This window comes from Miniopterus schreibersii (genome assembly GCF_964146895.1).
Source record: "Miniopterus schreibersii genome assembly, chromosome: 1".
Lineage (NCBI taxonomy): Eukaryota > Metazoa > Chordata > Mammalia > Chiroptera > Miniopteridae > Miniopterus > Miniopterus schreibersii.
The window spans coordinates 202,287,497-202,301,366 of NC_138101.1; the positions used below are offsets into that span (position 1 = coordinate 202,287,497).

At 51.2% G+C, this 13,870-nt stretch overlaps 1 protein-coding gene across 1 annotated transcript; it reads left to right on the forward strand.

Moving 5' to 3' along the window:
- Positions 1-2,182: 2,182 nt before the first annotated feature.
- LOC308552389 (disintegrin and metalloproteinase domain-containing protein 20-like) lies at positions 2,183-9,137 on the forward strand (the record flags this gene model as incomplete). Its single annotated transcript, XM_081127711.1, has 3 exons — positions 2,183-2,912; positions 3,234-4,327; positions 9,048-9,137. 3 exons carry the CDS (start codon positions 2,183-2,185, stop codon positions 9,135-9,137), a joined length of 1,914 nt encoding a protein of 637 aa, XP_080983837.1.
- Positions 9,138-13,870: the final 4,733 nt, after the last annotated feature.

Below are 13,870 nucleotides of genomic sequence, written 5' to 3' on the forward strand. Positions count from 1 at the left end.
GGGCAGATAGGGACCTGCCCAGTGAGGGTGCAGAAGCCCATGTATATAATGAAAGCAAGAATGAAAGTCTGTCTTCTAGTGTTATCCACACTTCAGGGCTGGAGACAAGCACCTTCCTGGGAAAGAGACCTCAGGCTGCAGGTCTTGTAAGGGTGGCTCCGTGTACGTGGTGTGTTGTTGCCCTTGGCCCTGAGCGTCTCTGGCTTCCTGACCCTCAAGGAGACAAACAAGACTGAGTGTTGAGAAGATGCTTTTCTATCCTGGGGACTCAGAGACACTGAGAAGTTAGAGAGATTCATGGAGATGACGGAGGGGCTGTGGGTTTCCAACAACCAGAAGGACATTTACAGACGGTCTCTCTGCATAGAAGGTAATGAATATCCTTATAGAAAATAAGAAAATAAATTATTAGGATGCCTATGATCAGTGGGGCTGCTTGAACTTAAGGTTAATTACTCATTTGTGAGATGGAGGCCTTTGCAGTTTAAATTCACAGTCAATGCCATTGTAATAGGAGTGAATTTGACCACAGTCTGTTTTTTGCAAGTTTGGTTATTACTATTCTGAGAGTTTATTGTAAGAGGTGGATAGCTCTGTCTTTCCATAGCATTTAGATAAGTGTTTTGTAGGGTCTGCATGTAATCAATATATTCACACAGTGGCCAGTGTGGCTCAGGTTTTGAGTGTCCACCTAGGAACCAGGAATTCATGGTTCGATTCCTGCTCAGGTCATGTGCTTGGGTGGTAGACTTGATTCCCAGTAGGGGGCATGCAGGAGGCAGCCCATCAATGCCTCTCATCGTTGATGTTTCTTTCTCTCTCTTCCTCTCTCTGAAATACATAAATACATACTAAAATATATTTTCAGAGCACGGACATAAAAACTGGACTGTAGACGTGCCCCTAACGCACCATCGTCCTTAGAACATGAACTCAGTGGATCCTGAGCACCCAGGGGTCCTGAGAGCACGTTTTCCTCCAAGGCCCACAGAGGTCTAGAGACACTCCCCTCTCATCCAGCTGCCTGTCGGGTCCTTTCCAGCAGGAGCACTATGGACCCTGCTGTTCACAGGACGTCCCTTCTGAGTTATTTCCATCCACTGGCCCCTCCCGCTGCTCCTTGGTGGTCAATGCCCAGGGGTCTCTGCTGCATCCCAGGTGAGCCCTGTGTCTCTCCTGTGGCTACAACCCTATTACAAGAGCCTTGGACAGAATCTCCTTTCCAATTTAGCGACTGTCAGAAGAGCTTTACTGAGTAACAGAGAGAACACAGTGAAAGGGGCTTCAGACTCAATAATCCACAGGCAGCAGACAGGCTGAGGGACGTGCTCTGCTCCAACCCCTGCACCTTCAGGAGGGGGCATCGGAGAGCAGAGCCCAGGCCCCGGGTTGGGGTCTGAGCCTCAGAAGGCTGATCCCAGGCCCTGTGTGGAGGGAGGAAGCTCACGGGGATGTCACGGTTGCCTCAGGATGGTGATTTCTTCCTAAACTCCATTGATCTCCTGGGAATGGAAATGTCTGTAACTATCCTACGCCTGCCTCTCAGCTGTACTTTAGGAGGTAAGCTGCTGTCTAGTATCCCAGGTCTACAGGTGGAGAGAATATTTTCATGGGATGAATCCCTCCATACCTGACTTGGAGATAGGATTGGGGACAGTGTAGGACTTGTCTCCCATGAGTCCAGAACAGGCCATGCAGCAGACACAGGTCTTAGACTCTCCTTTCCCTCCTCTCTTCTCACCTCTCCCAGGGCAGTGCAGCCCCACCCCACAGGTGAACGCTCAGGAAGGTCTCCCAGATCCTTGACCACAGAGAGGTTCTGAGTATCTGGACTCATCTCCCAGAGAAACACAGGCACTTACTCTGGACCAGCAGGGACTCTGAGATGGGAGTGGATCATGTTACCTGCTCCTGGTCACAGACGGTCATTTTGGAACCTGCCTTCCCAACGTTCACCTGAGACCCTCTCCTCCCCCAGCTCCACCCCAGCTGGAAGCAAGTGCAGCCCCACCCAGTGTCACGCCCTGTAACTGTTACCTAATCCCTTCAGCTGACCCGCCCAGGGTAGGTTTTCCCTCAGTATCTTCTTGGTAGGAAGTGGCCGGGCACGGGGTTGGGGCCCGGCTTCACTGAGGACCTTCCCTTTCTCCATTCCCGCTAACGGTTCTCCTCCACCAAGAGCATGAGGCTGGTGGAGGGCTCGGTCTCCCTGAGGGTGCCCCTCTTGCTGCTTGGGCTCTGGGTGGTGCTGGCTCCGGTCCAGAGTTCTCAAGGTCGTCCCTCGTGGCGCTACATCTCCTCCGAGGTGGTGATTCCCAGGGAAGAGCTGCACCGTGGCAAAGGTGTTCGGATTCCAGGCTGGCTCTCCTACAGCCTGAGTTTTGGGGGCCAGAGACACGTTATCCACATGCGGCGAAAGAAACTGTTTTGGCCCGGAGATCTGGTGATAATGACTCAGGATGACCAGGGAGCCTTGCAGATGGATTACCCCTTTGTCCCTCTGGACTGTTACTACCTCGGCTACCTGGAGGACGTCCCTCTTTCCATGGTCACCGTGGACACGTGCTATGGGGGCCTGGACGGTATCATGAAGTTGGATGACCTTGCCTATGAAATCAAACCCCTGAAGGATTCCCACAGGTTTGAACATATAGTTTCTCAGATAGTGGCAGACACCAATGCCATAGGACCCATGTACCCGCTGGGACACGAGCAAGAGAGGCACCCCCTGTCGTCTCAGGCAAAGGTCAATTTAGTCTCCAGGATCAGCAGTAAGCTCTACCCATCCCATGGAGGAAAGTTTAAAGGCTGCTTTGTGCTTTCCTATTCAACTTATACTATGTACAGTAATGTGACAAAATGTGTGGAACTCCTGATACAGATAGGTAATATAATGGACACCCTGTACCGAGGTATGGATTTAAAGTACTATATTTCTCTCATGTTAATTTATGACAAGAGAGATCCAACCCATATGAACAACTTTAAAATACCAGATGGTCCATTTGCTAAGCATTATATGAATAACATTTATCCCTCTTTTGCACCGCATGCCGTCGTAATTATGAATAAAGATTCCCCCCATGAACTTCAGTTTAGTCCAACCATGTACAATCTGTGCTGGTCAAAATCTATTGTCTTTATGGCTCACTTAAACAGACATCACTTTTTGCTATCGATTATAGCCACCCACCAAGTCTCGATACTTTTGGGTCTGTTTGTTGATGATCCAGAATGTATTTGCCAGAGAAGGACCACCTGCATCATGTCCAGATACCCTGTGTTGACAGATTCATTCAGTAACTGTTCCTATTATCACATGCAAAACGTGGTTGGTAATATTTTAGCAGCCTGCTTGTACCTCCCTCCTGCCACGTATTACAATCAAAGCCTGGTATTGGACCGATGCGGAAACTACTTGGTGGAGAGCACAGAGCAGTGTGACTGTGGGTCCTTCAAGGAGTGTTATAACAACCCATGCTGCAACAATGACTGCACCTTTACGCCTGGGACTTCCTGTAACACAGGCAAGTGCTGCGCAAACTGCACCAACGTGGCCCCGGGGACGATGTGCAGAACAATGCAAAGCATCTGCGATCTTCCGGAGTACTGCCCCGGGTCAACCCCGACATGCCCTGCAGATGTTTATCTGCAAGATGGAACCCCTTGTACCGAAGACGGCTACTGCTATCATGGGAACTGTACTGACCGCAGCCTGCACTGCAAGGAGATCTTTGGTAGAGACGCGGAGAATGGGCCAGACCACTGCTACCGCATGAATAAGAAGTCCAACCAGTTTGGACACTGTGGTCTTACTCTCTATCCCAAATTTCAGGATTGTGGTGATGCGAACATTAAGTGTGGGCGCCTACAGTGTGTCAACGTCACTCATTTGCCTCGGCTGCAGCAACATGTGGGATTCCACCAGTCTCTGATCAGCGGGACCATGTGTTTTGGGGTGGGTGTGCACCGTGGGTCAGAAGCAACTGATGTTGGTGCTGTGAGATCTGGTACCCTCTGTGATGATGGAAAGTTTTGTCTTCACAGTCGTTGCAGTGGTACTGTGAGTGACATAAATTATGACTGTCCCCCTTCAAAATGCAATTTTCATGGAGTTTGCAACAATAGAAATAACTGCCATTGCCATGTAGGCTGGGAACCCCCTATGTGCATAGAAATTGGTGCTGGAGGAAGTGTCGACAGCGGGCCACCTCCAGGAAGAATGCGGTCAGTACGGCAAAGTAGGATGTCAGTAATCTATTTGAGAGTGGTCTTTGGTCGCCTGTATCTTCTCATAGCTTCACTCCTCTTTGGAGTGGCCACAAATGTGAGATATCGCAAGACAACTAGTTTCCAAACAGAGAGGGCTGGTCAAAAGTAAACAGCCAATCAGCCCTCCGACCCCTGCGCATCCATAGGCAACATAGAAGAAACACCTGAAAAAGGTTGCCATAACCAGCTGGCAGAGCTCAAGCCCACATTTCTGGGTGTCTGCAGGGGTCCTGCTGTATATCACGGGTGAGAGAGCGGCGTGGGCATTTGCACACCAGCTCTCTCTGAAAGCTCGCTGCCCAGCACTCTGAAATAAATCTTGAAAACCACATGTTGGTGTCCTGTACAGTTTTTGTAAGTCTGTAGGAGCCCTAACTGAGCTCGAGACTCAGGCCTGGAGAGGAGACCTGGTCAGCAGCTGGTCTTGACCTGTGGACGCATGTTCCAGGATTAGTGGTCACAGGTTCCTTTAGGGCCAATTCATGGCAGTTCCCTACAATCGTGCCCTTGGCAACCAAGGTTTCCCTGTCTCCAGGTAACCTCTCCTTCTCTAAACAGGTTGGGTTCAGGGCAATGGTGTGCTCCTCCCAACCAACCCTGCCTGTTTCACCCGGGCGTGGCAGGGGGCTGCGGGCTGAGAGCCAGGGTTCACTGTGGGCTAGTGACACCTGTGTCCCCTTGGAGAGCAAAGTTCCCTGTGGGGAGGCTGTGATCATTCAGTGGCATTCAGCCAGAAAATGATGTAGATGTAGAGATCGGGGACCCTGGCCTTCAGGGGAGCCTGTGCGTGTGGGCCCCTCCTCCTTGCCTGTGCACTTCAGAGAAGGGCCGTGAGTGCGCCTGAGTCCTGGGGAGTCATGACATCGTCTTCACAACAGGCCTGTGGGGCTGGAAACCAGCCTACCTCTGTGTCTGAATAGTTTTCCAAGAAATGCTATTATGTTAATTTTTAATGTAATGTAAAATTAATAAAAATGAAACAAATTTCACAGCAACATTTAAAATTAGATATTTCCTCCATGCAATACAGGTACACTGTGTGGAATTTAAAAGCCAAAAATTCCCACAAATTGAAGGACCCGGGGTGACCTTGATGGACAGACACGTTAGGTGGTCGTTAGGAGAGGAAATTGGGACGCGTGTTGGCCCCATATTTATTGACACTTTCTTCTGTGAGTGGTCATGGTGGAGGGAGCTGGGGAGAGTGAGCAGGGCTCCTGGCCCTTGGAGCCCAGGGTCTAGGTCAGCGTTGGTGAGAACTGAACAGTAGATGACTGGGTCCTGTGGGGGTGGTTCCCACATCCCCCCCAGTAAGTGAGGAGCAAGAGGGAGCCGTGTGGCAGGGAGCAGACACCTGGGGGTGGAGGTCCTGGGGGATGATCATAACCTCCGTGGGGCCAGGTGTGCCTGTCAGAAGGAAGGAAACCAGTGGGGACAGGTGGGCATGTAGGGGTCAGAGAGCCTGAGCTCAGCACACAGGTGCCTGGACTGCGTTTGGTCTCTCTGTGTGGGAGCTTTTCGACCACAGGAAGACTAGGGCACTCACGTGGCTCTTTGTCAAGAAAGAGAAGGACACGCAGGAGCCGGGGAAGGGAAGGCCCCCAGGCGTGGCCGTATCTCACCTGCAGACAGGCACTATCCCTTCTTCATTTGTTGTCTGCCGTGAGAAGAGGAGGCATTAGAGCCAGAAAGAAGTGTCCCTGATGCGGCCGAGCACTCGGAGAGCAAATCCCGGCTCCCAAGAGGTAGACCCTTTCTTCCCCCAAGTCCACAGCAGCCTCTGGGGCTGGTCCTTGTGCTGAGAGGGTCGTGAGCGCCCCCTGCAGCCCCCCACTCCCTCACCGGGCTTGTGTCTGGCTCACCCTGACCTCCCCTCACTGTGTCTCGCACAGTAATACACGGCCGGGTCCTCGGTGGGCACAGAGCTCAGCTCTAAAGAGAGCTGGTTCCTGGACGTGTCAGCAGGGTGGAGATCGGCCCTGGAAGGCGGGGCTGTAGCTGGTGCTCCTGTCCAGCACCCCATCCACTGCAACCCTTCCCCAGGGCTCTTGCGGATCCAGCTCCAGTAGTAACTGCTGGTGACCGAGCCCCCGGAGACAGTGCAGGTGAGGGAGAGGGTCTGCGAGGGCTTCACCAGTCCTGGGCCCGACTCCTGCAGCTGCAACTGGGAGGGGACACCTGGGGACAAGGGGCACCGGTCCCTGTCAGTCATGTGCAGTCACAACCCCCCATAGACCCCTGTCTGACATCGGAGACCCTCACCTTGGGGGCTGTCACCAGGCACAGCAGGAGACCCAGCAGGCTCATGTTCTTCTAGACCAAGGCCCTGCCTTCCCCAGAGCCCTCAGCCCTGTGTGAGGAGAGAGCTGTGAGCCCCACAGCCCAGGAGGGATTTACCCTGGAGCCTGAAGGGAAGTTTGCATGTGGGGGGCTCTGTTCTTATAAATTGGGGTTGAGGGGACTGAGTCAGTGTCCCCTCTGAGTATTTCTTCACCTGACCACATGCACTGTGTGATCTGGGATGTGAGGACACTTGGCTTGTGAGGTGCACTGCAAGCAGGTCAAAGGACAGCCCCCCTTCTGAGTGGAAGAGTAAGGGTGGAATCTCATGGATTTTCTAGTAGACATGGTAAGGATGTAGCTTTATGTTCAAACACTTTCCAAAGCCCCAACTATTAAAATATGTACGATTGATGCCCGGCCGGGCGTGGCTCAGCGTTTGAGCGTCGGCCTAGGATCCAGGCGATCGGGGTTCGATTCCTGGTCAGGGCACATGCCCCGGTTGCGGGCTCACAGCCGATCAATGACTCTCTCATCATTGATGTTTCTCTCTCTCTCTCCTTCTCCTTTCCTCTCTCTGAAATCAATAAAGATATGTTAAAAAAACATTTTCTCATTATTTGGTCAACACTTAATCAGACGCTGACTGCTTATCAACAAGTCTAACTCAGTGAGAAGCCTAAATGTGGACACTATCTGTGGCACTTTCCCTGTTCAGGGTATTAGGAACCCTCCTCCCGAGACTCCCCTGTTCCTGCCTTACTCTCCACTGTCTATGTCTGATAAAGACAAGTTCCCCACGCTCAGAGGCAAACTGCTTCACACGTCAACTTCGTCTCTCCTGGAACGCTGTCCATGCTGTGCCTTGGGTTAGGGTTAGGGCTAGTGCTGAATGTGCTCGGTGTGATATTTCACTGGGAAAAGGGTGACACTGGGAAGGCTGGTGTGAGCCTGACCCACGGGCATCCTACAGGCCCACCCGCCCCTTCCTCGGGGTGGGGCCTCGGCCTTCTACCTGTAAACACTACAGCTGTTTGTTTAGTTCTGTGCCGCTTAATGACCTGAACACCTTTTGAGAAATGTGTCATTGGGTGACACTGTCCTTGTGGACATCACAGATCCGATGATCCAGCTGCCAGCCTGGACAGCGTCCTGCACAGAACAGTGGGAGGTCAAGTCCAGCACAAGGGAGAGGACACAGCCCAGAGACACGTGGTCAGGAGGCGACGAGGCTGCTGCTGGCGCCACACTCGCCGTGTGCAGCAGACTCTGAGGATAGAGAGGCCCTGAGGATAGTGGACCCCTCGCTGTCACTGCCACGCGTGGTCATCCTCAGTGCTGGGCCTGGTTCCCACGTGAGCGGAGTTTCCATGGTGGCTGATGGGACCACGACAGCCGTGAATGACTTTCCACATTCTCCAGGGTTAGCTCTACGTGGAAATGTCAGCTCTGCCTCGGGTCCTCCCAGGGAGCACCCCGAGGGTCAGGTGTTACTGCACTCGTGGCTGGTCAGTTGAGACTCAGAGGGAAATGAAGCGTGGGTCCTGCTCTGAGGACCGCCTTGAGGGGCGTGTCTTGGGGGCATTTGCTGGTGTCTTGCGCTGTCAGTAACACTGTTACTGCCCATGTGTTACCTGGTGGTTTCGGTGGTTGTCACAAATGGCGTGTGTCAGCCAGCTCCTCCTAACCTGTCTCCTTTCCTTCCCCTGCTCTCCTTCCGATCTGTCTGCACACCTCCGAGGACTGCCGCCCTGCTTTGCCGTTCAAGGTACCCGCACCTCTCCGTGCGCCCTGCCCGAGGCTAACCCTGCCGTGCCTGCCCTGCCTGGGACCCTGCGACACCCAGGGTGCAGCCTCCGCTGCCAGGCGCACGGCCTGCACCTGTGACTTGCGGTCAGACTGCAGCGGTCGGGCTTATTTCAGCCACCACAAAAGGGTTTTCTTGAAACACCTCAGAGTCCTGCACTTGAGCGAGAGGCCAGCCTTAGGGGAAGCTCCAGACATGCCCAGTGAAGTTCCTTCTGGTAAAAGGCACTGGACAGACCTGGGTGGTCATGTCCCAACCACAGCCACCCAGACGATATGCTGACGTGACGTGGCCTCTGACTACCATGGGCTGTGACCTTCAGGCTCCCTGTTCTCTTAGGTTCACCAGCCTCCTCACACTAAACCCAGTTTTCCTGTTCAGTGCAGTCCTGGGCCTTCAGTTGCCGTCGAGCACAGCGGGGTTCCAGGGGCAGCCGGTGGGGAGCATGGCCAGGATGAGGGCGGCAGAAACCCCAGAAGTTTCCTTCCTCTAAGCAGGGCCAGCTGCCGGGGACGGACTCTGGGCCACCTGTCTGTCCATCTACTAGAGCAGAAATCTGCTGGGAGGTTTCTGTACTGAGAGGGCCTGTGCCGTTTTCATGACTCTCCTTGCCTTTGAGACGGGTCTGTGGGCCGTTTAAACCAACAGCCGGTGTCCGATCTGGGTAACCCTCTCCCTCCTCCCACAGGACTCGGGACACCCCTGCACGGCCACGGACCCTGACAGCTGCTTCATGCCCGTGTCCCCACAGCCCTGCATCGACCTCTTCAAGTTTTAAAGGGCCTCCCCATCATCTCGTCAGAGCTGGGCCCATGGGTCCTTCTGGAGCTGCAGCCAGTGTTCCTGTGACTCAGTGCTGCCTCAGGCCGGGCTTCAGGCTGGGACGAGTAGGAGCTGCTCTGTTCATCTTTGAAAGGCGGTAAGGGAACCCAGGTGAAATCACTTCAGCTTCCTTCTTTAAGAAGTTATTTTCTTCTGAGCATATAAAAATTTGAAACCGTGTACTTACAAATATGGTTCAAAAAGGACTCTGGGTTTTGAAGCCTGTGTTCTGTGCTGAGTTGACAGTAACAGCCATTAACATGCTTGACTGTCACACGATATTTTCCTGGTTTTGCAGTAATTGTGGGGGGCAGGACGATTAATCCTTGTAAATACATTGTACAGAATATTTATGTTTCTTAAGATGTATTTTAACCACATTGGTTGTGACCAAATGACTCCTCTAAATGCAGAATGATCCTAGGGAAATATTTGTATGTCCGTTATGGTGTTTAGCAATTGGGTTGTGAATTGTGCAAAGTGTTTGTGACCAGCAAAGGTATGAGTTGTGTGGCCGCCCTCCAGGCCACAGCCTGAGACTGTGCAACATGCTGCCTGGGCACTCTTGGACAGACGCCGGCCGTCTGGGTGTCCTCAGCAGCCCTGGGGAGGGACAGACAACTACTGAGAATGACAAGTCAGCAGCGGCCTGGGGCAGCCTGACTTCTCTGTACTGAAACTGCTTTTATAGACAATAAATCATGTTTACTGACTTCGTCAGTTTTGCATCTTATTGAAAATGTAGTGTTAGTGATTTTGATAACATTTATTTAACACTTTGAAACCTTTAAAAGACTGCTTTATTTTTAAAATAATGTGTGTCCATTTTAGAAAGGTTCTATAAAGGTGTATAAAAATAAAATCAATCATAATCTTGCCACCCAAAGGAAACTGCTTGCTAGAAAGAACGTGGACATCACCCCTAGGTAGCCATAGGGAGAGAGTCACTATTGTGTGTTTTCATCTGTGCTTGGAGTTAAGCCTCCCATGGAACAGTAAGTAGCATCTTTGATGCCATATTCATTTCATAACCAGTCTTTTCCCCAGAAGCATTTGTGGAAACATGGTATCCACAGAGATGGAACAGTCTACAATCTGGTTGTTTCTGGGTCTTGCTGTTCACAAAGTAACCCTGTGATAAGCATCATTATAATAAACTTTTGTGCACTTGCTTATCTCCATAAGGTAATCTATAAATTGAGAAGAGAGATTGAGTCAGACAGTTTTTAGGGATATTTCCTGATAGTTCGTGAGAATGAAAATTGTTACATGGGGGTTTTGGACTATTTTGTATTAATTTTTTCTTGAAAGGATATTAATCTTGTGAAGTCACAGTTTTTGTCCAGAAATAATGTTACAGTGTCAGTAGAGGAGTCCAGCTCTTCCGCTGTGGTAGGAAGTTTCCATATGACACAGATATAATCAGATCCTGTAGCACAATGCACTGGGGTAGGGTCAGGGTCAGGGGTCAAAGATCAAGGGTGGGAGTGAGGGTAGGGTTTAAAGTTAGAGGTTAGGGGTAAGGGTTTTTGGGTTAAGGTTGGGGTCAGGGTCTAGGGTCCAGGGTCAGGGTCAAGATAAGGGTAGAGGGTGAGGGTTAGGGGTTAGGGTGAGGGTAGGGGTTAGGGTGAGAGTGAGGGTAGGGGTGAGGGTGAAGGGGTTAAGGTTAGGGTTTAGGGTTATGGGTTAGGGTTGTTAGGGTTATTAGGGTTAGGGGTTAGGGGTTAGGGTTTAGGGTTTACGGTTGTTTAGGGTTTAGGGTTGGGGTAGGGTTAGGGTTTGGGGCTAGGGGTTAGGGGCTAGGGCTAGGGTTGTTAGGGTAGGGCTAGGGTTGTTAGGGTTAGGGTTCTTTCATCCTGCATGGAGATTCAACTGTCGATGGTGAGCACACGATATTTTTCTGACTTATCATCCATATGTCTGAGTCCATTTGTCCACTCAGAGCAGGAGTCTCACAGGGAGGAGCCACTCCTTTGTGTCTGTACCAACTTGTTCCCACTCACCATCTGATCCTTAAGCAGGAGCTCCCTGATCATACAAACTCCACTCAGTACACAGAGCTAACTATGTTATGCCCACCCATGATCTAGCATGTAGAAGGTGGGCTCCCACCAGGCCACAGGAGGGATGTGTGAAGCCAGAGGACAGGGGAAGAGGTAAACACTTCTCACCAGCCAGGAGTATCCGCTGTTGGCTGCATCTTCATCTTCTGTGATCTGGCCCTCATGAGGGCCAAAGTGCAGACTCACCGGCAGATCTGTGTATTTATGCATGTAAGGGGCAGACAATAGTATTTATGCATGTAAGGGACAGACAATAGTGAGGGGAAGGCCAGGGGAGGGGAAGGGAGCGGGCTTGAGGGGTAAATGGGAAAAAAGGACATCTCTAATACTTTCAACAATAAAGATAAATTAAAAAATAAGAAACAGATAAAACCAAAGCTTGAGGGACTGTCACATTTCGCCCACAAGGGTATGTCACCCCAATGGGGTATCTGGAGACACTGTGGACTGGCTCCCATCTATGGAGAGACATAAATTCCCAGCCGAGTCAGAGGCGTCCCTGCTAGTCTCTGGGCTGTCTGGGCAGTGGTCCTGTTGCTTGAGAACCACAGCAGGGCAGGGTCCCTTTAGCCCAGGGAGACAGGGGATGTGGAGCTTTCCTCGTGCCCTGAGGGCAGAGCTCCCAACAGTCCCAGATGCCCAGTCGCAGGGAGGGTGGGCGTACTCCCTGCATGTGAGCTGGGCAGCCAGCACCTCTGGCCCTCCTTCTCCTTTCCTCTCTTTGAAATCAATAAAAGCATATTAAAAATAAAATAAAGAGCTAGCCCAGCGATGTTCCCTACAATGTCACTAGGGCACAGGTGAAGAGAGGAGGTTCTATTTCCTGTCCTAGAAAGTGATTCCTGTCTAACGGTTCCTGTCCAGTTTTGAACCCAGCGACAAATGCAACAGTGTCCCTGGAGCAAGGAGGCCTGCGAGAGTGTAGGTTAAACAGACCATTGGGGCAGGTGAGGCCTATTAAATCGTAACAACACATGGGTGATAGGATTAAATGGCGGGAGTGTGGGTGCGAGGGTCACGGCTGCGAGCCGAATCCTTGGGGATCAGTGTGGTGGGTCAGTGTGTGCTGCTTGTGTAGGAGGCTCTCAGGGGCTGCGAAGCCTGATGGTCATCCTTGCTCAGTTTACGTGCCTCGGTTTCTCTCACAGGCTGTCTAAAACAACCCTGAGGATCCTGAATGCTGGGCGACCAAACCTTATATGCACTCCCCAGATGGGTCAAAGTCTAATTACAATTGTACTCTGGAGTCCCTCTGAGGCCCTTGCACATCACAAGGGAGATAGATCCTCAGTCACCTGAGAGTGTCTGCTTGCACAGACTGGAGGGAAGACATGTCTCGTACCTTTGATGCCAGTTCATCTTCGCCAGGCGTTATTTTAGTTATTTTAGTTTTAAGCTTGTAGTTATTCTCTTTTTAGCTAGAATTACTGCCTCGCCCTCCTGATCCTGGACAAGAAGGGAAAGTAAAGCAGCCCTTTCTCCAGCCTGTTGGGAGCTGGTGACGTGTCTGGACATGGTCCACGTCACCCGAGGGTCTGAAGTCAAGGACTCGACCCTCCCCACAAGTTCCCGTGAGGAGCCGAGATAAAGAAATTACCATGGTCTCTGAAAGAGTGTTTATGTAGCCTTGAAGGAACTACTTTGTATCACCCTCACCTCATTACCAATTGTCACTTACTATATACTAAAGGCATTGAAGCCATTTGGGGCTGCTCCTTGTCAGAGAGCAGTCCTCCTGATCCCATAACTTTGTCTGTCTCTTTCATTCCCACCGCTCGAACACCGGCCTGGTGGCCAGAGGACAGACGGTTTGAGCAATTGGAGTCTTATGGTTTGTAGCCTTTTCCTGAGGCAGTATTTTTCACTGAGAAAGGTTAATTTTCACATTAACCTGTTGTCTTTTGCATCTGGGATGGCACACCTAACACATGTCTTCGCAAAACAAAGTAATTTCCAGGCCCTGAATGCAACAGAGCAGAGACCAGGAATCTTCTCATTGTTATTGATATCTTAACTGCTGTTAACTATCCTGTACCCACCCATGTAAAAGAAGTATGTGTCTATCATTGTACTTTTTATCCAATCGCAGAGGTTTCCCTGCTTTGCTTTCTCCCACCTCCCTAATCTATCACCAATGGATTGCATGTATGCCATTTACAATAAACTCACAAAAAATCTTCACAGGTTTGAATGATTTCTTACATTAGCATTACTTGGTGCAGTCCTTAGGCTTCCAAAGATGCTCCCCCAAGACCACCCCTTGGTCCCCACCCGGTGCTAGGATCCAGGAAAGGGCCCATTGAGCCTGCTGGTTCCCCGCCCATGTGGTGAAGTTGTGTGTCTCCTGGATCCTGCACCTTCCTTTGCTTTTGGTAGCGGGTCTGACTTTATTTGAGCTGTATTTAATTTTTAATTTTTTAAAAAACGTTACCTTTATTGTGGAAAGTATTACATATATCCCCCCCCTTTTCTCCCCATGGATCCCCGCCACCGGCCATCCGCGGCCGCCCCCCCCCCCCCCCCCCCAGTCCTTCACCACACAGTTGCCTTGCGTCTATAGGTTATGCACATAAGGCCTTTGATGAATCTCCCCCCACCCACCTCCCCGCTGAGAGTCATCAGTCTG